This window comes from Anastrepha ludens, chromosome 4 (assembly GCF_028408465.1).
Source record: "Anastrepha ludens isolate Willacy chromosome 4, idAnaLude1.1, whole genome shotgun sequence".
Taxonomy (NCBI): Eukaryota; Metazoa; Arthropoda; class Insecta; order Diptera; family Tephritidae; genus Anastrepha; species Anastrepha ludens.
In genome coordinates, this window is record NC_071500.1 from 5,301,997 (window position 1) to 5,324,231 (window position 22,235).

At 35.3% G+C, this 22,235-nt stretch overlaps 2 protein-coding genes across 11 annotated transcripts; both read right to left on the reverse strand.

Annotated features, from left to right (window-relative positions):
* Positions 1-3: 3 nt before the first annotated feature.
* On the reverse strand, positions 4-22,112 carry LOC128862233 (NEDD4 family-interacting protein 1-like). Of its 6 annotated transcripts, none has more exons than XM_054100744.1 (2): positions 22,022-22,112; positions 4-1,645 (listed from the first exon to the last, which is right to left on the reverse strand). In XM_054100744.1, exon 2 carries the CDS (start codon positions 1,597-1,599, stop codon positions 751-753), a length of 849 nt encoding a protein of 282 aa, XP_053956719.1. In that variant the 5' UTR covers positions 1,600-1,645; positions 22,022-22,112; the 3' UTR covers positions 4-750. The 6 variants fall into 6 exon arrangements, with proteins under 6 accessions (XP_053956719.1, XP_053956721.1, XP_053956720.1 ...); XM_054100746.1 differs by lacking the exon at positions 22,022-22,112 and adding an exon at positions 16,112-16,132; XM_054100745.1 differs by lacking the exon at positions 22,022-22,112 and adding an exon at positions 2,094-2,179.
* On the reverse strand, positions 3,274-22,113 carry LOC128862234 (protein spitz). Of its 5 annotated transcripts, none has more exons than XM_054100747.1 (2): positions 22,022-22,113; positions 3,274-4,031 (listed from the first exon to the last, which is right to left on the reverse strand). In XM_054100747.1, exon 2 carries the CDS (start codon positions 3,925-3,927, stop codon positions 3,283-3,285), a length of 645 nt encoding a protein of 214 aa, XP_053956722.1. In that variant the 5' UTR covers positions 3,928-4,031; positions 22,022-22,113; the 3' UTR covers positions 3,274-3,282. The 5 variants fall into 5 exon arrangements, with proteins under 5 accessions (XP_053956722.1, XP_053956726.1, XP_053956724.1 ...); XM_054100751.1 differs by lacking the exon at positions 22,022-22,113 and adding an exon at positions 16,112-16,167; XM_054100749.1 differs by lacking the exon at positions 22,022-22,113 and adding an exon at positions 5,164-5,182.
* Between the last annotated feature and the right edge of the window lie 122 nt (positions 22,114-22,235).

The window sequence follows — 22,235 nt, forward strand, 5'->3', positions numbered from 1 at the left end:
GGGTATTATTTATTTCCAATATATTTATTTGAAATAAACGCTCAGTGCTTGTAATTACGTTCACAATACACACTCATATAGATAATAGTAAAAACAATTATGTTGATTGTATTTGGTTTGTGGAACAGATATAGAGTGGACACTAGAAATTTATTAATCAACTATATAATCGCAAAGGTTACAAAACGTTTAAAGTAAAATTCTTATAAAATGGCATCTTAAGTACCTCCAGTGCTAAAATACTACTACCAATTGTGAGGAAATGCAGACAACACGAAGGCGTCTGCTTTCGTTATAATTATTTTCTGCTGCTCGTGCGTGTACAAAAACTGATTTACAAAAATACGATCCATAATTTTTGTAATTTCTGCGTTAGAAGCGATAAATTAATTTCCTTTTCTCAAGACTTCAGAAGGTGCGCGTTTTTAAAACATTTACCTGCGTTGCATAGTAAAATTTCAAACGAAATGTTGGATAAAAAAAATTGCCAAATATTTATATTTTTCGCGTGCAATTTCGACTCTCATATCTCTATGCAAAACTCTACATATGCATATTTTTGACAACGTCTCTAACCTATAAACATATAACCCCATTATTATTAATTTTTTTTATATTATATACAAATATTCTACGTTGCAAAAAGAACAAAAACAAGCTAATTGAAAGTAAGCAAAAAAAAAAGAGTAAACGTCTTTGCATGCTTTATTGCAAGCACCACAAATGTATTGCACCATTGACGCCCTCCTTCTAATAGAAGAAAAGCAAACGCTCCTGCGCCGAAGTCGAGAGCAATCGCCAAGTGCGTTTGATGGACACGTACTGAATAAGCGCGCGCACACAAATTAAGAAGCCAAACGCCATGATAAGCCACCACAGCCAGGAGTTCTCATGCGATGCCAGTTCGGTGGAGTTCTTAACAATGAGCGTCCACTTAGCCAGCGACAAGCCGAACCCGGATAGTGCACCATATCGTGCAGCGATAGTGTGACAAAAGCAGGTGAGCATCAAGAAGCCGATCCAGTTGAAGAGAAATGCCACCATAAAGGCCATTATAAACATAATATCGGTGCCAAGCAGACTGTTGTCGGTGGTGCTAGTCAAATTCTCAGCCTCAGACGCATCGATGGCGATGAATGTAAGAGCTGGCGATGTGCCAACAGAGTTTGTGCCGGCACCCGGCATATTGCCAACGCCGTCACGTATATGAGCCAGCAGCGGATTTGGTGGAGGCAAAGGCGGTGGTTGCAGCACGTGTGCGTTCATAAATGGGGGTGGCAGCTCCCCATTCAGCGATTTCTCCATCTGCACCTCTTCATATGTGGGCAGTTTTGCCGCGTGCTGCATTATTGGCACATCGCTAGTGACCATCATTACGCCACCTGGCGTTGATGCGTTGATTGGCGGTAGCGACACCTGTAGCACGGGCGGTGGCTGCTGTGGTGATGAATTTTGCTGTTGTAATTGCTGTTGTGGAGTGCCGATGACCGTACCCCCATTGTTGGTAAGCTCATAGGGAGGAGGGGCGCTAAAGTCTGCTTTAGGCGGGCCAAGCTCCTCTCCGTGCGACGAAGGTGGGGCCTGTTGATTATCCGGCATCCTGTCGACCGATTGCGTGAGTCGGATGGATGTTGACGAATTCAAGCTGCAAGGAAATTTCGTAGTGAGTGCAAGGAAATATAATCAACTATGAAGAAACAGTTTTAAACTATTTAAGAATTTTGCAAAAAGCCAAAGTAAATATTTATGCGACCATTTCAGTTGCATAAATTGAAAATAATGAAACAATCAAACTACTCTATTTTAAGTGTTTATCTAATATTTATTACAATTTAATACTTTTTATGTGATACGTCAGTAGAATTAATAATAAATAGTAGTCGTTGTAAATTATTAAAATAGCAATTTTTGCTTTTCGTAAACTAACTGTTTGATGTCAACAATGCATGTCAATTTCCATGTTCATTTACAATAAGTCTTCTATTAATCGGTTGTAATCGGGTTTTTCTTTAAACATTAAAAAGGCAACATTTGGCGAGTAAACTACGCGCGTATACTTAACACTTGATTGAGATATTTTTTACTTAGCATACATTAATATAAGTTTACTTATCAGCGATAATTAGACGCAAACTTTTCCTCAGAGGATTTGTGCATACTGTGACGAAGTCATTTTTCTATTCTATTATTTCTAATATTTGATGGTCATATTTAGTAATTACATGCACATACATACATATATGTATTGACATTTTGACATATGGAGATTTATGTATGTATGTATATGAAACATTGCGTCAGCATGTATATACATAGGTATATTAGGGCACACCCGAAACAAAATTGGGATTTTTCGACCGGAATTTGGAGATTTATTATATTTTAATATTTTTGCCAAAATATATCGAAAAAAAATACTTAAATATTTTATTTAAAAAAGATTTACGTGAACTAAACCGATTTGAAAATAGCTCAAAATAACGCATTTTATTAATAAAATTAGTTTTTAAAAATATTTTTGCCAAAAAAATAATTTAGATAATAGAAACTTACACAGCTTTAAGCATAAAAATCCTAAAAAGTGTTAAATTAAAAAACGTTAGCAAAATAATAGGACTTTTGTAGGTACATATGCTCCTGCGACGGTCGGTTCTACGTAATCGGAACAACACGGATTTATATCCGGTCAAGGACTGTCACTTCAGCAGCATTCCCCGTAAATGTAGGGGGAATGTTTATGTTGTTACAACAACAACAACAACAACCACTTTTGTAGGTACTCGCAGCTCAGTCCAGCTCACGTGAATCTTAACATTTTTCGGCATTTTTTGGCAGAAGTCTTAAAATATAATACAATACATTTTATAGTTCCGGTGGAAAAATAGTACCAATTTTTTCGTATGGATAGTAAAGCACCCTAATGTACATATACGTATTTTCAGTCAATGCAACCTCTTTATTATCGATGTGTGTGCAAGTTCATTAAAATCTGGTACACAAATCTTCTGAGGAATTTGTGGTTGCCATCGGTTTGATTATAAAAGAAACAAACATATAACTAGATTTGGGTGAATCAAAGGGTATTAAAAAGCGGCGCAATGTCTTTCATTGTATTTCTCTGTCTTTTTTGCGCTTGTCGTCATTATTCTTAGTAATCCTAGTAGCCATTAGCGTAGTAATCTGGAATTTGAATTTCCAACAATTCGTTGAGACGCCAGTTTTCCAGTTAGCTGCCCATCATATTTGGACTATACTTCATCCTTAATCGACTATTTATGTAAGTTATCGTTTAAAGGCAGCCGCCAGTGGAAGCGTTTTGTAGTGATGTTCACCGAAGGGTCGACGTTCCGGCAAACGCGTCATACCATCCACTTCGTCCAGGCCTTCGTTGTCGTGAGCCATCTCGGCGCTCTCATTCAGCTTTTGGCGTTGTTTGTCGTAGCGAATATACCACATCAGACACAGTATAACAACCACGAGCAAAGCCAATGTGGCACCACTCGCAATGCTGGCGGTTTCGAGCATGGCACGCTGCCTTGTCGGCAAATATGAACCGTCGATTTCTTTGTACTCACAACGTGGACCCATAAAGCCAGCTGCGCACTCGCAGTTGTAGAGAATTTCATTGTGGATTTCAACGGTAAAGCAGGTGGCGTCATTCAAGCAGTACCAGGCGGCATAGGTGGGCGGGCAACTGTAAATGGGGAATGTGATGTTGGGGCGTGATGTGGTGGGAACTTCAACTGCTCCTGCAGTTGGCAAAGGCGGCGAAGGTGGCTTCTGTATGGCACGGCTGGAGCAGGCTGCCGCAAAAGGTGCGAGCACGATAAGCGCTAGAAAAATGCCGAGCAGTCGCTCCGCATCCAACGGATGTAGACTTGTTGGCCGTCGATCGGGCATTCTAACACTAAATGCTTTCGGGTGCATCCACTTATTGACGTTTGTTGACGGTACTCTTACGGATAACAGTTGTTCATGCAACACGTGCTAGCAGCATTTCAACCGCGATGTCTGACAAAATAGTCGGAGCGCTGAAAATTAACGCAATGCCATTAATTAAGAATATAAAGAAAACTAATGAAAATTATTAGCAAAAGCAACCGAACTTTATTATAAAAGAAAAATTACAGAGCAAAATAACGTTTTTTTTTTGTTTTGATTTTTTTGTTTTCAATTTTGGCGCTTATGGTGAGCAATGTGGACAAAACTTTCGAGACGATGCATTTAAGGTGTGTTTAAGAAACAAAATGTAAATACGAAAAAAACATAGACATATAAACAAATTAATTAAGCAAAAATCAATACAGTAGTACAAGAGTGAAAAGTGCTTTAAATAAGACAGACAAATATGAGGCACCAGGGGCAGCAAGCAGCGCTTTGTGTGGCCCCCCTCCACTTGATTTGTCCTTTAGCTAAGCATTGTTCGTTGTACTAGAGTTCTCTTCTTGCGTTGGTTAATGGTGGCGCTCCTTAAAGCTTAAGAAAGGCGAGCGTGTGAGTGCATTAAGTTTGATTTTTAAAGCCCGAGTTGAGTGCGAAAGAGTGTATGCGAGCGTCCTATAGCGAAAGATAAGCAACTTATTGATTAGTTAAGATAGTTGAAAAAAAATTATATATTCACAGGCAAACACATAAAAAATAATTGTCACTGACTTACTTAATTACCTCTTTTTTACTAAAATTCACATTCCAGTATTCGTTCCCACTAAACTTAATTTTGAAACTGATATAAAAATGTTCTTTAATTTCACAACTTTTTGTAATCACTACAAACTTTCACTTCTTGGCACTTCTTTTGTATTTTTGGGATGGCACTCACACGTCTATAATTTTGGTCTTCACATACATAAATACACGCGCGGTTCCCTCTACTCGTTTAGGGCTTCCACACTCTCAATGCGCGTCACACTTTAATGTTAGTTCCGCTGGCGCTTAGTTCATACACCAGTTTGTACGAGCAAATAAAAGTTAAATAAATAAAAGTCAACGACGAATTGAAGAGGCAGCGGTCGCTGCTGAAAAACGACAACGCCTACAACGCTCACAAATATTAGACTCGATTTAGTTAACTCGTCTAGTTACAAGCGCAAATATTTGAATAATGGAATAGATACTTAAATTTCTTAAGTCAAGACGCAGACACACAAACGCGCAAACACTTACAAATATGCATGTATGTATGTGAATGATGCTATGCAGCGCTTGATGCTATGATGTAACTTCCTGCTGATGCGCATTTGTCTTTAAATTCAGTTACGAGGTGTAGCTCCTCAAGATCTGCATCTGAAAGATCTTTGCCCATACCCTACGCCTGCATATTTTAATTGTACCCATCCAAATGCATGGCCACATCTGGGAAAAGGTGCTTAACGAACAAGATAAACTTTTCTCATCAAAGTTCGCTAGATTTCCTGAAACGTTTTTTATTTAAAATTAACCACATAAATATTTTCAAAAATAAATCATTCGAAATATTTTTTTTTAATTTCTTTGAGCAATTGCAAATAAGTTTTCTTCACCTGAGACTGATGGCATTACAGTTTTAGGATCTGAAACTATGTGAAGCCGTCAAAAACTCATAATCGTTTGTTTAGTCATTAACCAACTTTCCCCAGACGTGGTCATTATATACTCGTATGCGATTAGGTATCTAATGTTGCTACATCACAACGCAATAAAGTCAGTCGAAAATTTTAGTTCGATATTTTTTACTTAAATAAAAATAATATTTATTAAAACGATCACGATCGACAGATTTGAGACTGATGACGATGTGGAACACTTTATTTTGATTTCTTGTTAAACTATGGGGTGTTTTTTAAGAGCTTGAGAACTGAAAATGATAATAGAAAAGAGAAATTTTATCGGAATGACTTTTTTATTATAATCTGGTTGATAATTTCATGACATTTATTTTTTGAATATTATATCCGGCATATGTCCGAGTTGCATGGCCCTTCGGTCAATCCAATTTTTGACTACTTTTTCCAATAAATCGATTTTTAAGCGCGCTAGTTGCGCCGTCTTTTTGGAACCAAATGTCGTCGTTGTTTAGCCGATTCATTTTTGGAAACAAAAATTCGATTGCGTTCACCTTTCACCGTAACGGCAGCTACTTCCTCATTTCGAAAGAAATCAGGACCGATGATACCGCCAGAGATCTATAAACTTCGCGAACAGATTTTTTTTTTTTCAAAGTCAATTTCCGCAATTTGGAAGCGAAGCGAATTATGCGGGCAACGGCCCACACAAAAATTAAAGATACTGCTTTTGGTTTGGAAGGTTTTACGCGAAACAACTGGCGGCCGCGATTGCGTACTCCTATAGCAGCTCAATCTGCTTATTTAATAGACATACCTCGTCCACAAAGCGTTACTTGAATATAGAAAAGTTTAAGCAAATTCTCTGAAAACATCAAATGATAGAAATAGTTTTTTCTAATAGTGGAAACTTCTCAGTAGGCAATAATGGCAAATCTGCATCCGAGTGCATTTTTACCAAATAACTGTTGATCACTGAATTTATGGGGATTGAAGATTCACACGGCAAATTATTATTTGCTGATGAACCACAAACCCCATCGAGCCATTTTCGTATGTAAGAATCGAGAGAGTGGCTGCTCTGAACTCTGCGTGTTCTATCGATAAAAAAAATCTGGTAATTAGATGGAACTAGGCCTGACGAATAAGCCGCATGAAGCAGCACTTGCCAACTTACTGTCACTAGCGCATCCTTAGTACACTTTGCTCGGTAGGATTATGCATTGCTATCAATAATAACCACTTCGCGTTCCCTTTTTTGGTATTCCCTAGGGCAACACACAATCCAATCAGATTATTCTGGCACATAACAAATAGTTTATAACCAATATATACGGCTTCATAGCTAGCACAATTTGGGGTTATTCCTATATTGGCCTTAGACACACATACTTATCATTTTTTACCTCTTTCGAATGCTTTTTATATGACACTACTGGTTGAGCTTTTCCCGATGCCATCATTAATTTTCAAACAATACTTAGATGATGCCAAAGAAAAAGTTGGTACAAGCTTTGCTCTGCTTAATTATACAAAAGCGCAAAAACAATTAAAAATCTGCTGTATAATTGGAACAATGAGGACAATTTTTTAAACATTGGAAAGTCGGAAAGGTCATATCCACCCTTACGTAAATGGGCGTATCATTAAAATCAGGTTACCAACTCTATCAGGTATCCAAATGTACCAAATTTACCAAGCATGAATTTAGAAAATACTGCAATCGAGCGAAAAAACCGCTCCCACTTCCGATATTATCAACTATTGACTTCCACTGCTGCATTTTCTAGTAAAACTTATAGAAACGAGTTCGACGTTTAAATGTATATATGAATTAAACAGAGCCGCTTTGTGGACTAGACTTGGAATCTGCCACGGGAAAATCCTTTCCAATGAAAACAAAACCAAAGGCTTCGGATGAGAGTAGTCTGCAGCACCGGATTCCAGCTGCAAAAAGATTCATCAAGCTACGTGGCAGTATCCTGATCGAAAAACCCGAAACCAAATTCATCGTAGAAGACAACATCAGCTCATCATCTTATTGCAGCTAACGTATAGCGAAACCCGTACAACTGCACAAGAAAAGCTCGACAAGATTCGCAACTCGACTTTCTCTCCGGCTTTCAGAGAATAGTGGTGCCTATAGGGCCACGCTGCGATCGGGAGCAACGATCGAAACTGAAATAAGTACAGCGAATAAAAATCTGAAGGATCAATAAATCAAAATATTCGATACGATGCCTGCTGGTGGTCGTAGCGGAAAGAGAAAAACAAGGTCAAGTTGGATATATCAGGTGGAGAAAGACTTGGCTTCACTTGGTGTGCCCAAGTATCGCCGGTTAGTACAAGGAAAAAACGACTGGCGCGTTTTGTTAAATTTGGTCCAAATCGCTTAAGCGGAGGGAAGTTAAATTACAAATGTTTAGCTTTTGTGAAAATAAGTCGCCCTAAAAGCAAGTCCCATTTGCGTGATGATATGAATACGTTTTTTCATTAAAATAGTACCTACACCGACAAGTTGTTTCAGAAAAATAATTAAGATCAGCGACCTTGAATTCAACTCGCAAGTGAGCGCACGTCGTGAAAGTGTGTCGCCGTGAGTTGCACAGTTAGCGTTGGAAAGTAAGAATTATATGAAGTGCAATATCATGAAATCCATACATACTCGTATGTATGTGCATACGTAAGTACATTTGTAAACCCAAAGGGGATTTCACTTGTAATCTAACAGTAAATTACACACTACTTACATGAGAAAAGCACCAAAAACTTCTCTGTGTGTTGTCTATATTCAAATGAATAATAAACTCTGTTTTGTTTTCGCTTTCTAATTACCTACTAGAGTACATATGGGCATTTTCACAAAAAGGTCAACCACGAGTGCAAAACTCAAACTGTTCCTGAAAACTTTTTGTTGATGAATAATAAATCTCAAATGTGTTTACTTTATAAATATAAAAGAATTTTTCTTTTCTTTTAATTTTGAGCCGAAATATACAACAAATATACAAAATTTACAAAAATCTAGCTCTTTTGACCGAATATACCAACTTTTTTCCTGGTAATATTCCCTTATTCAAAACAATACTATGATGTTTTTATAATTTTAAAATCTTCTACTGATAGTAACATAATGTTTAACAAGCAGAGAGACTTAGTGGAGATCGATTAACGGTAGTTTTTTTTTTTGATTACTTCTGCTTATATTCGTATGTCGCGTCCGCTACCGAAAAATAGCATTTATTGTTCTCATTAGTGCAAAAAGTGTTGAAGTATAAATTGCTTTCAGACTTTAAGCAAATAACTTATTTCACTTAAGAAAAGTAGCCATTGACCCTCGACAAAACCGATTAATAAAATTTATTGGTGTTTGAAATTTGTCGCGTCCGTTACCGCGAACCTTAAATTTTAAATAAAGTCGTAGAAATTGCACAAGATTAAAATTTTATAGATGGCAAAAACGACAAAAGAAACAAGAAAAGCAATAACAACGAAATATAGAGAGAAAATGAAAGAAGACGTCGAGAAATGGCAGGAATACAAGAAGAAAGAAGCTAAACGAAAGCAAGAGTATCGAAAAAGATTATCGCAAAAAATTAAAAGTGATAGCAATTTATTAGAAAAGAAGAAAGAAAAGGACCGTGTTAGGCAGCAAGTTTTGCGTCAAAAAAAGTTGAGCGTGCGTTACCTAAAAACCTGAATAGAAAAATAGCTATCCTCAAATCTTAATGCAATAAATATCTTAGGCCAACAGAAACGATGGATGAAAATACTACCAAGTCATCAAAAAGCCTGATGCGTGAAAAATTAATTGAAAAATTCTTTTTGTAAGATGGAATCAGCGTTCAAGCTCCTGGGAGAACGGATACAATGCTAATCTATGGGAAAGTAGTCTCAAAACGTTTTATGCTTATGACCTTAACAGAAGCATATCAACTCTTCAAAGCCGAATATACCGAGGAAAAAGTCTGCAAAACTATTTTTAGTTTCGTTCTAAGCCGACTTACATTCAGTTAATCAATAATTTACGACACAATATGTGTATCTGTAAGTACCATGCAAATTTTATTTTCTTACTAGAAGGCTGTGCAAAGATTATACCGCAGATTCCTGCCAAAGCTGATTTATTTCTTACAAGAGTTTGCTGCGACGTTATGAATGAAAAGTGCATGGCTAATACTTGTGACAGCTGTGTACGCGATATTAAAGACGATCTAGTTCCAATACAGTTTATTAATCAATTTGATACGCAAATCAAATGGAAACAGTGGAGAAAAGTAGACGATCGCATAACTTTAAACTACACTATAGGTCCTTTAAGCGACTTAATTCATGATGTAGAGATGCAGCTACCAGCTTTTAAAATGCATTGTTTTATTAAACGCCACCAACAAAATTACTTTGAAATTAAAAAGAAAAATTTAGCAGCTAATGAAACTGTTATTCAAGTTGATTTTGCTCAAAATGATCGCTTGACATGCCAAAACGAAATTCAAGATGCCCACTTTAGCTATTCCCAAGTAACAGTGTTTACGTGCGTAGCTTGGGTTCTTGGTGAAACCAACTCCTATGCTGCAATCAGTGATAGATTGACTCACAGTAAATTCGACGTTTACTGCTTTATTTCCAAAATGATCAATATCTTACAAAACCAGTACAAAGGAGTTACCAGCATTTATATTTTCTCTGATGAAAGCACTTCCCAATTCAAAAATAAATTTATTCTTTCTAGTATTCCAAGACTTGCAGCTGAATTTCATTGCGGAATCTTAGAGTGGAATTTTTTCGCCACTTCACATGGCAAAGGTGCTGTAGACGGAATAGGTGCCGTAGTTAAACGAAAAGTCTAGCAAATCGTTAAAGCAAGAAATATCATTCTCGGTGATGCCTTATGCTTCTACGAATGTGCTAAGAACAACATTGATGGAGTTAAAATTTTGTATATCTCTGGAACACAAATTGATAGTTTTTCTAATCAACTGTCAGAGTTATGGCAAAATGTTCCAAATATCAAAGGAGTTAAAAGTATGCATTGGTTTTCATATTTCGACAGTAAATGTATTGAAGTTGCTCGGACGGCCTATTCATTAAAGAAAATAATTAAAATAGACCATCCTAAAAACTAATAACTTTCTTCTTAATTTTTTAAGTCGTTTTTACTGTAATATTACTTAAGTTTTTATTTTCAATAAAATTGAAGTGTTATAATGAAAAAAATTTTATTTCTTAGCTCTTGGAAAATTTTGTCGCGTCCGCTATGTCGCGTCCGTATTTCTTCTATACTCAATTAAAAAAAACGAAGAGAAAATTATCATATTTCATAAACATACGAATAACAGTCAACTGTTTGCATTTACTAACATATATATTGTATATATATAAAAATCCTTAATTTGCTGAATTTTGTATATTTCTGAATGCGCCTCAAAAAAACTTCTATTTTTTGTCGCGTCCGTATCACTTTATAATTGCTTATAACTACGTACTTATTTGTAAAAGATCTTTCCCGTATATATTAAAATCTAGCACTCCGTCAGCCCTTTAAAACAATATCAATATATATAAACTTTTACTTTGCCTTCATTGTTTTGGACGCACTTAAAAGCGTACAAATATCGCGTCCGTTACCGTGAAAATGCCCATATGTATGGATATATTTACACACATATGTATGTAGTATGAAAAGAGACTAGATAAAAGCTTTGCATAAAAAATAATAAAAACATTGTTTTAAGTTTGCTTTCGAGATAAACACATTATGCAATTACTATACTTATCTCGATTTATGCATACGTATGAATGTATGTTTGGTTGAACACATGTTTGTAGGTATGTATGAATAAAATAATATCTTTTGACAAAACAACAGAAGTCGGCTTTGCACTTTTTCTCTGTTAGGGGTCCCGGTGGTCTATAATTTTCAAAAACATCGATATTCCTAGTATTTTCGATTCTTCAGCCGTTTTAGAGTCAGACCGTTTTCTACAGGTAAAGTCAGATTCGTCATACGGCCACTCTCAAAACTTTAAACTCAATTATGTCGAAGCTACTTTTTTCGGCCGGGTGTTGTCAAAAAACAAAAAACAAAAAAAAAACGATTCAACCGAATCGTCTGAAATTTTAATATGTTGTTCACAACATCAATCGCCCGTACTAGAATCGTATTATTATTTCAATTATTTCGTATTTTTTTGAATAAAAATCTAAAAAACAAAAGATTTTTAGAGTGTCAAATTTGTTTTTTCTAGTACGGGACATAGCTACAGACATACCGGTTTTTGGTTTCAGATAAATAGAAGAGCCAAAATGGACAACGCCATCCATATCCAATTTTTTGGGAGGGTCAACTTCAACGTCATTTTTTAAATTATTAAAATTTTTTTCTTTTGTATATAAAAGAAGTTAAATGAAAGCCTAAATAATTTAAATATCGTTTTTCATTTTTTACTGTAAAAAATTCTTGAAAATCCCCTAAATTTTCGCCTTAAGCAGTAAAAAGCTGAGTTCCAATGCAATAAGTATTTATAAGTTAAGTAATAATTATTTAGAATCCACTTTGTTAAAATTTCTCTGTGAAAGATTGCCTCTATCATTTTTAGCGCTAAGATACTCAATTCGCCTTGCTAAGTAATCAACAAAGCAGCAATTGTCAACATTGCACCACACATCTCACGGTCAAACATTCATACCTCGCATGTCCGCTGGTTCACAGAATTAGAATATACTTCTTAAACCACCACCATATAAACTTCTATTTTTACACTATCGACACAGCCAATAGCACTGGTAGCTAGCGCTGTAACTTAGCTATTAAATTTTATAATTGATTATACTCGTAGATTTAATTCAATAAATAAATAATTCCACATAACATTTTAGGTGTCTGCAACTGCAAATAGGTATATGCGAACAACTGTTAAATCAACCTAATTGGGTTCACTTACAACGCTTACTTGTCATTCTCAAGGAAAGAGTTACTTTGCAACCTTGACCATAAGACGTTTTACGCTTAAAGAGAATTGCTATTACATACCTACATACAGTTTTTAAATAATAATATTGCATGCTTCTGTTTCCTAGGCAACTGAATTCATTATCAATAAATCAAGACTATAATTAAATTCACATAAATCTGTTTGTATGTATTCAAAAATATTTGTGTGTACGTAAATTAAACGAGTTAAGTGTACAAAGAACAAATACACATTTAATACGAACCTTATCAACCTTTAATTGCTTATGAGCTTGCCAGGGAGGGGACTGAATTTTCCTCAGAGACTTCCTACCCGGTCATTGGCATCCCCCCGACAGTTATTAAAGGGGAACTGCACAACGTATTTCTCAGGTAAGCGCAGAAAAGACGGAGCTCCATTTCTTCATATGCTTTTTCGAAAACCCTTTAGCCCAGTACAATATATGGAGGACTCAGAAAGTCCTTTGTACTCCTCGCTATTCAATTTCCAAACTCGTAGCTGTGTTTACCGGTCACTGGACGATCGGCACATACCCGGAAAAGCTAGCCATTTAATCCCCATTGCAGAAGCTGTGGGAGCCTTTCAGAGAAGAGACTATTGAGCATGACTATATGTCCGGGTTTGGCAGCTAGACGATTAAGGTCACTGGGTGCTCCTGCGGATAGCGTGGGGCAGTGCGCCAACCTAAATCCCATCAATCTTCTCCATTATATCAACAGTTCTGGCTGGCTGTAGATATCTTCCTGTTGGAGATATAATGGTATCAAAACGGCGTTTTAGCGCTACTTGGGAGGGCCTGGCACTTCAACTATTTCACCTACCTAACCTTACATCGATTCTGCGCAAGATTTTTGGACCTTTGTACGTGACAACGGCGAATATCGCAAGCGATGGAACGATGAGCTGTATGAGCTTTGCGACAACATAGACATAGCGCAGCGAATAAAGATCCAGCGGCTACGTTGGCTGGGTCATGCCGTCCGAATGGATATAAACGCTCCGGCTCTGAAAGTATTCGATGCGGTACCAACTGGTGGTAGCACAGGAAGACGAAGGCCTCCTCTGCGTTGAAATCGCGTAAGCGGTTATCGCGCCAATTAAGAAAAAGAGCCTTATATCTATAGAACGTAAATTTCTAAAGAAAAAGCAAGTAATGAAGTTGTAATTTCTGTCAAGACCGAACTTAATATATTTGCGCACATTTTAGTGAAATTGAATTTGGGCTGGCTGTAAATTTCTGGTATCAAACTCATAAACAATGAGAGTTTTAGCTTGTATATTAACATCAAACGGAAGGGCGGAAATTAGACTTCACATACAAAAAGTTGGCATACAAAGTTGTTGTCCGATTTTATTAATATTTAAGTCGAATCTAACTGAGTGTGAAGGAATGTATGTACAAAGTTTGGGCGAGTTTTTTCCAAGTCCCGCCGTAAATTTTTATAATTTTTCTCTCATCGTTTATCGCTTTTAGATTTATGACATTTACTGAATTTAAATAATTTTACTTCAATTATAACAGAGATATCAGGTTTTTTTTATTAGAATTATAAGTAAGGCATGGGTTATTGACTAATTTCGCTCATATTGAATCTAAAATTAGCTTGTGTCGAATTTCGTAAATATCTGTACGCCAAGTTGCATTGGAATGCAATAATTTTTTCTCAAGTTAACGTAAAGTCGGACAAATCGATTCCTCCCATCATTCTGACATTTTTGGTTTATATACAGTTATGGCCAGAGAAATAGCACCCTTATAGTGGCTTCTATACGAATTGTTGTTTCTTAGAAGATTAACTGATATTCGTACATATTTTAAGGCTAATGTTATGCTGTGAATCACTTCCCTCTAACGGAACTTAACTTTTTTAATACTTCTTTTTGTCATGTTTCCCTGCATATTTTTGCGATGGTCAACGAAATAGCAAGGTTCTATTTCAATCATTAGTTAGGATCATTATTATTTTTTGTACACTGTAGTTTGTTATAATTGTAAATATAATTGTTTCCTTTAAAATTGTTATTGGGCACGAAAATGGGAAGTGGACCTCACGCTCACTTGCAGAAAAACATTATTTGGAGACCTTTACGAAAAAGATATAAAACAAATAAAATTGCAGAAATAACGAGTTCTTGACGTAAAGTAAAGACGAAATATGTTTAAAAGAGAAACACGCCAGCGCGAAAAAACACAATTCAGAAGGGCAAGGCCACCGTCAAAAAAAGTAGGACTTACCTTTTTTACCGATACCGCTGAAAATAAAAGAGGAATATTGCCTAAAAATATCAAGCAGACTTGTCCGAAGACGCCTTAATGAAAATAAATTGTATTGGCGTGTCAGAAGCAATAGAAGCAAATACGTTAAATTCTGGAAACGAATACTTTTTGCGGACGAAACTAAAATTAATATAATTGGCCCTGATGCGAGGATTTTTGTTTAACGTAAACAAAGACTAAGAGTTCAATCCTGGTACACAACGAAGGCCGTAAATCATGGGGGAGGTAACTTGAAAGTATGGGGTTCATTTTCTGGGAATGAGTTTCTTGGAACCGGTTATTCATACATGTTAATCTCAAGCATACAGTAAAAGTAGTGGAAAATTGGTTTTCCAAAATAAAGTTGCAATTCTAGATTGGCCAGCACATAGCCCCGAACTTAACCCCATTGAAAATACGCAGAACGATATTAAGGTTAATGTCGGGCAAAAAAATATATGTATATAAATGCCAATAAACTGCGGCAAGGAGTACAGGAAGTGATGGACTCTATTCCACTGGAGAGATGCCAAAAGTTAATGGAAAGTTTACCTCGCAGGTGTGAAGCAGTTTTAAAAAATAATGGATACTCAACAAAATACTAAACACGTAAGAAATAAATAAACAAATTTAATCTATTTGAAATAACTAATTTCTATTTTTCTTGCAGATCGATAAAAGTGCGCTATTTCAGTATCCAGTTCGAAATGAGATAAATTCCCATTTTTCGCACTACATATAATTTTAAATATGTATTTATTTTTATTTATTTTGCGTTTTTTTTTCTGTTTTGAGATAATCTTAAATAACTGAATAGATTGGCGCAAAAATAACTGATTCACAGGTCCTCCAGTAAAAATAATCATCATTACATGTTATTGTGAGGAAGTGGCTATTTCTCTGTCTATATCTATCCCGATTCCTTTGTGCTGTTACATACAACCGTTAAATTAACTAAATTATAATACCCTCGTGCATAACTGTGCGGGTAAAAAAAGGTTAGATTTAAACATGGAACAAAAAGATCCTTTGTTGAACTTCACAAAACTCACTTATAACGCAGAAAATTCCCCATGAGTAGAATATGTAAACAAATATAGGTACATATGCACTATGTACATACAAACATTCACAGGTGAATGCTTTCGAGTTCATTATAACGGCAAGAAAGTCATTCTTATGCCTACTACTCGGTATCTTTTATCTGTAAACGTATGGACTTACAGTACGTAAGACTAAAACAACCGTTATTTGAACAATTATCTGAGACAAGAATTACCTGAAATAGCAAATAATTTGCTGTTTTCACAATGTTTTTTTCAAACTACATATGTACATACCTACAAGTGCGAAAACTGGTTATTTAACGACAAGTAAATAGCAGGCACTTTCCTAGTAAAAGCCGCAAAACAGTTGTTAAGAAATACAAATTCGATAAGGTAAGCTTTCGGTAAATCCCATGAGTGAACAATTGATACACATACATGTGCACAAGTCTAAAATTGAAAAACAAAAACTAGATATTACAAAAACAAATTTTTACTTACAGATAAAAATACCAACTCGAATTATTTATTCAAATAAAATCTAAAATTATCTAATCTAAAGTTAAAACGTGAAAAAATAAAAGCAATGACCAATCAATATTGATTTTCCCATTACATGGCACAAGAATTGAGGTGTTCCATTCAAGTAGACAACTTGATATTCTAACTACCGGCCGATCAATACTTGAAAGCAACATGCACTGAAAAGTTAAAGCAAATATTTCGAGTGCGAGAACTTGTACTCGTGCTAATCATTTATTAAGGGTACGAGTATGGCTGCTCAAAGAACACTCGTACTACTTCACCCTCAAGACTACTTATAAGCCCGTCACAATAGGACCGTTGCGTCTGCTACGGCAATGAATTTGACTGAGAGCAAAATAGTTATGTGTATTTGAATCGAAGGCACCACATACCTACCGTGCGCCATGCCGGAATACACAAAAACTGGCAACTTTCTACTTTTGCCATACGGCAGATGTGTCGAAAATGACAACTGTTTAAAGAATAACAACTTTGCAACGCGCACATTTTTATGGATGGTGTTTTTTTATTATATCAAATAAAATGCATTAAATTAAATCAAATAAATGGAATTTAAATGAATTGAGTCAATTCAACGACACCTTTATCCTTCCAATAAAAGCTTGAAAAGGTAGAGAAAAGGCCAGGCTTAACCTATTGTATTTGTCCTGAAAAATGATTGTCCGTTCCGATCTCGAAGTTATGGTGCCTTCCAACGTCTACGACTATTATAAATTCTAATAAAACCCTCTTCGCTTCAATAAGCATTAATTTTATAATATATAATTCACAACCAACAAACACCTGTTTATACACATCGAAATATAATACTTGCTTTCACGCAGATACATCTGTTTTTTGTTTATATACGACAGTGCTTTGGCACCACAGCACGTTTTGCACGTCCCGTCAGTCAAATTCGTTGGCGCTACGGACGCTTTGTGATATCCCTATTAAACAGCGCTTTTTATTGCACTTGTATATACAATGTGTAAATACATACATACATAAGCCATGAATAGAATTGTAATTTAAACACATGCCAATTGGCGTTTCTGTTTTAAGAAATTCTGTCCGGAGTCTAAAATATTAAGCAGAGGCCAATATACGGTTACTCATACAAACATACAAATTACCAGTCTATTTGCTATAAATTATTGCAGAGGCCAATATACGGTTACTCATACAAACATACAAATTACCAGTCTATTTGCTATAAATTATTGCTCAAGGTTCCCATTATAAGCTCTATTTTTGCGTTCAATAAATTTTATGAGTTCATAAAAATGTAAATGGGTCAGCAATTATCCTTCTAATTTACCTGTACCTTGAGACGTTATACTTATTTGTGCCGTAAAGAGACGAAAGTACATCCTACCCGTCAGAAACTGTTGTATGTTTGCATACACTATACCTGGTTCGCCCCGTAATTGACACACGCAGTTATAAACTGTTGCATGATATTTAAGTCTGGAAAATATTTAAATTATTTTTGGAAAACTGGTATTATTGAAATGATATATACCACGGCATTTCAACCCTTAAAGAAAAACATTGCAAAATTTGTGAATATACATATGTCAGTATATGTATGTATATATAACTATGTAGTGTATATAAAAGTACACATGCGTACGTGCAGCTGTTCTGCGCATCCATGACGTGCAGCTTTACACAAATGCGCTCCTTTCCACATTTGTGCATTGGTAGTAGCCGCATAGTGACATACATACATACATATGTATGTACATAGTATGGCGCGCACTTGTGTCCAAGGGTATTCTAATTTTATCCACATAACGTCTGTCCGTCCGTCTGGCTGATCTCAGCAGCTATAACTCGAGAAAAAATTTAGATGTTTTTGCAAAACTCTGCAAGGATATTGTTCTTGTTACAAGATAAGGTTAATTTGAAAACTGTAACTGTACATACCCCCCACATAACGGTAATTTTTAAGTAAGTAAAAATTGCTTAAATTCGGAAGGAGACAAACATTATACATACATACATACATACATACAACTCGAATAGTATTTTTCAAGCAGAAGTTTTCGGGATAAGAGAGAAGCTTGCAGAATGATTAAAAACCATCCGCAACATCTATGGGATGTACGTATATTTTCGGATAGTCAAGTAGCCATCTTAGCTTTAAAGTCACCTATAACCAATTCAAAAATCGTCAGATAATGCAAAGAAGAACTTAATGCTTTATCACACACGATAGACATCACTCTCATCTGGGTACCTGGCCATAGGAACATAGAAGGAAATGAGAAAGCTGATCTTATAACGAATCAGAAGCAGTAGAAATAGGCTGTCCCCAAGGAGTGCGCAGAAGGTAGAACTTCTCTCTATTCCAAAAGCAGGCCGTTAACAGGTGGGCTTACACCGATACCTGCAAAATAGCTTAACAAACGTGGCCCAATTTCAAGAAATCGAGAACTGACGAATTGTTAAGAAAGCCACGGGCAGACATTTTCAAAATTACGTCAACAATAACTGGTCACTGGCCTTTTAGAGACCATGCCAGGAAGTTGGGGTGATCGTTCCACAACAAATGTAAAAGCTGCAATCAAGAACAATCTAGAGAAACAATTTTTCACTATCTATGTGAGTGTCCAAGTCTGGGTGCTCTACGACATAGAACGCTGGGGTATTCTCTATGGCCAACTTGAAAGAAATTGCAGAAAAAAAAAAAAATTGACGGCATGGACAGATTTATAGTATATTCAAATCAAGACTAATAAAAAAAAACAGTGATTCTACAAGTGGTGCATCAAAATGGCATCTTTTATGCTACTTGGGTCTGGACAGTGTCGCTCAGACAACACCTACACCAACCAACCATACATATACCCATGCACTTACATCCGTTGTTCGGTGCTTAGATAAATTTCGAACAAAAAAAGATACAAGAGATGAAAATAACAAAACAGGCTACTTAACCTGTTAACCGTGGGGGACGTATAAATACGTCCAACGTAAACAGAAAACGTCCTCGAAATACATACATATATGTATGTTGTGCCCTGGGACTGGTGGGGACACTATTCATACATATGTGTGTATATATAAATAAATAAAAAATGGGTTGGTGTCGAAATTCTGTATGTACAAAATTCTAAAAACAAAATTCTGCTTTTTAAAAGTCTGCTTTTTAAAATTCTGTTTTTTTAAAATTCTGCTTTTTTAAAATTCTGCTTTCTAAAATTCTGCTTTCAAAATTCTGTATTACAAAATTCTGTATTGCAAAATTCTGTATTAAAATATTATGTTAACAATGTGAAAGAGGTAATGTAATTATTTAATTTATTATTATTATTTTTTTTTATTATTATTCGAGATATTAAATAAAAAATAATAATAATAATAATAATAATAATTTTTTCTTCAGTTTCGATAGAATCCACAGTATTTTTGTGTAGAACTTCTTTTCGCGTGGGCGGCCTTCGGCCGCGCTTCAAAAAAATAACCCTCATCAGTCCGACTCCGGCTACGCAATCCACAGTATTTTTGCGTAGAACTCCTTTCGGTGTTAAAACCATTGAGGCCTTCCATCCTTTTTTTTTATTCAATATCTCGAAAACTAAGCGAGATATCAAAAAATTTTACTCTTTCGTTTCGTTTTCTTTTGTCGAGTTCTATAAGAATCCGCCATAAGATTGCGGCGCCACGGAAACAGCAGAATCCCCTCGTACATATGTACATACCTACATTAATTATAGTTAATAACAGTTATACATTGGTATGTACATATGTTTGCAATCAAATATTACCTGGAGATGAGAACTTTGACTCTCTTCTTGTATGACGTAAATCACAAAACTTGAATAAAGCAGAATTTTTCGCATTAAACATGCAGAATTTTGAAAAAGCAGAATTTTAGAAGCAGAATTTTAAAAAGCAGAATTTAAAAAAAACAGAATTTTTTTGCAATTTACAGAATTTTGTCACCCAGAATTTTGTAATACAGAATAATGACACGCTCCCATAAAAAATTATAATATGAAGTCAAATTACTCCGGGCGTGACACGTCCTAGTGTAAGAGTTTGCGTCCGTTGTATGCTGCGTACTTAAAAAGGCAACTTCCCGGTTAACAGATTAATATGTTCCGAGTCGAACAGCAAACCAAAAGGTTAAATTGGCTGATTCCCATGGCAGCCGATTCTACATTAGCGGAATGACTCGGGATTTTCCCGACCAAGCGCTGCCGCCCCAGTAAACTAGCCCTGTCTAGTATGCCGTATCCCCTGTTATATTGGCTGACACAATAGCTTCTTTTAAGTGTGAAAACTGAATAATATAACAGTTTAACCTCAATTATTATCAAAAAACTAAAAAAATAGTAGCTCTTCTTCTGGAGCTTACCAAATGTTCTGCTAATTTTCATGTGGAATAGTCGATTAAAAAGGATCGATATTCTTTCTATAATTCACTGCTTAACATATAGAATAGTGCTGTTTTATTACATTAGAACATATCGCGTATGTTTTTTCTTTCAAATTTAAATTTTAAAATTTAAACCACCATTTTATGAAATATTATAGATATTATATATACTATGTATATATATATATATGGTTGTATAAAAAAAATTGGGTATTATAACTTCCAATAGAAATCTCTATATATATGAAGTACATATCTACGCCTTCATATTAAAACTAATTATTATTGGTGGGCATTTAAAAACACATCAATCAAAAAACTTTTAACCCAATTTGTGCAAGAACGTAACACCTTTGCGTTTTTTGTTTAATTATTTTGAATATTTATATTTCAATACCTAAATGCGCTATGTTTGCTCTTTTCCCTTTTTTGCTTGTGTGTATGTATGTACATACATATATTCGTAAACGATCATAAATTTTAAACGTGAAGATAAGAAAATGTCTAAATTGTTTACTTTAATACATACACATGTATATTTAATTAGTGGGCATTCGCAATATTTGCGAATGCTTGTATATTTGCGCCACAGCTTCATACATACACATACATTAGTAACACTAATTTATTAGTTATTGAAAAGAGCTACATTTTTGTTTTCTTCTAAATACTCTGTATTTGAATACGTGCATACATATGTATGTATATACAAATGTGAGTAAAAATGCATAGCATCAATGGGAACTTTCATAACGGAACCGGATAGATAGTCCTTTTTCCCAATACCGATTTCTTTGCGTAGAATAAGGAAAAGTCAATAAAAAAAAACTACAAAACATGGAGCGCAATGATTCATTCACAATTACCCCACACAAGGATATTTCTATTTTTATCATTTAATTTGTGACTATGTAGCACTGTATTGATAAATCAATTAACTTTACTGTACCACAGCGGTACTATTACAATTGACTAAACATTAACAGAAATTGGAACAGCTGCTGACTTACACCAGCTTATACATAAAACTAATGTTTCCCATTTTCAAACAAAATAGTTTTCATAATTTGTCCTTCCGTACAATTCTTACAATTTGTACAGATATTTGTAGCATCAGTTTACGTAAGAATAAATAATCAAGAATCACAGTCACAGCCACAATCATTAGCTTAAGTCGTTGAACGAAAGCTTAACGCGAACCCATGATTTTTTTATACACTGGCTGCGTTGGCCATTTTTCTTCCATCGATCAATTAGATTTCTAATATGACTTCATAGTTTTCATTTACCTTTATAAACAGTTTTTCCAAAATTTCCGCACAATTTCTCTTCACCCACTTTTATTAAATGTTTCACTGCTTGATCTAAAAATTATTCTACTTTTTTATAATCAAACGAATTTATTAATGAACAAAAACAATTGCCAATCAACTTTTTTTCGTTCCTCTTTCGTTGCCAATCATCAATGAAGTAAATCTTTTTCAGTTCCTTCTTTCCAAAACT

Bases quoted from the DNA above. Each gene is read 5' to 3' on its own strand.
- LOC128862234 (XM_054100747.1), bottom strand. From the start codon at position 3,927: ATGCACCCGAAAGCATTTAGTGTTAGAATGCCCGATCGACGGCCAACA.
- LOC128862233 (XM_054100744.1), bottom strand. From the start codon at position 1,599: ATGCCGGATAATCAACAGGCCCCACCTTCGTCGCACGGAGAGGAGCTT.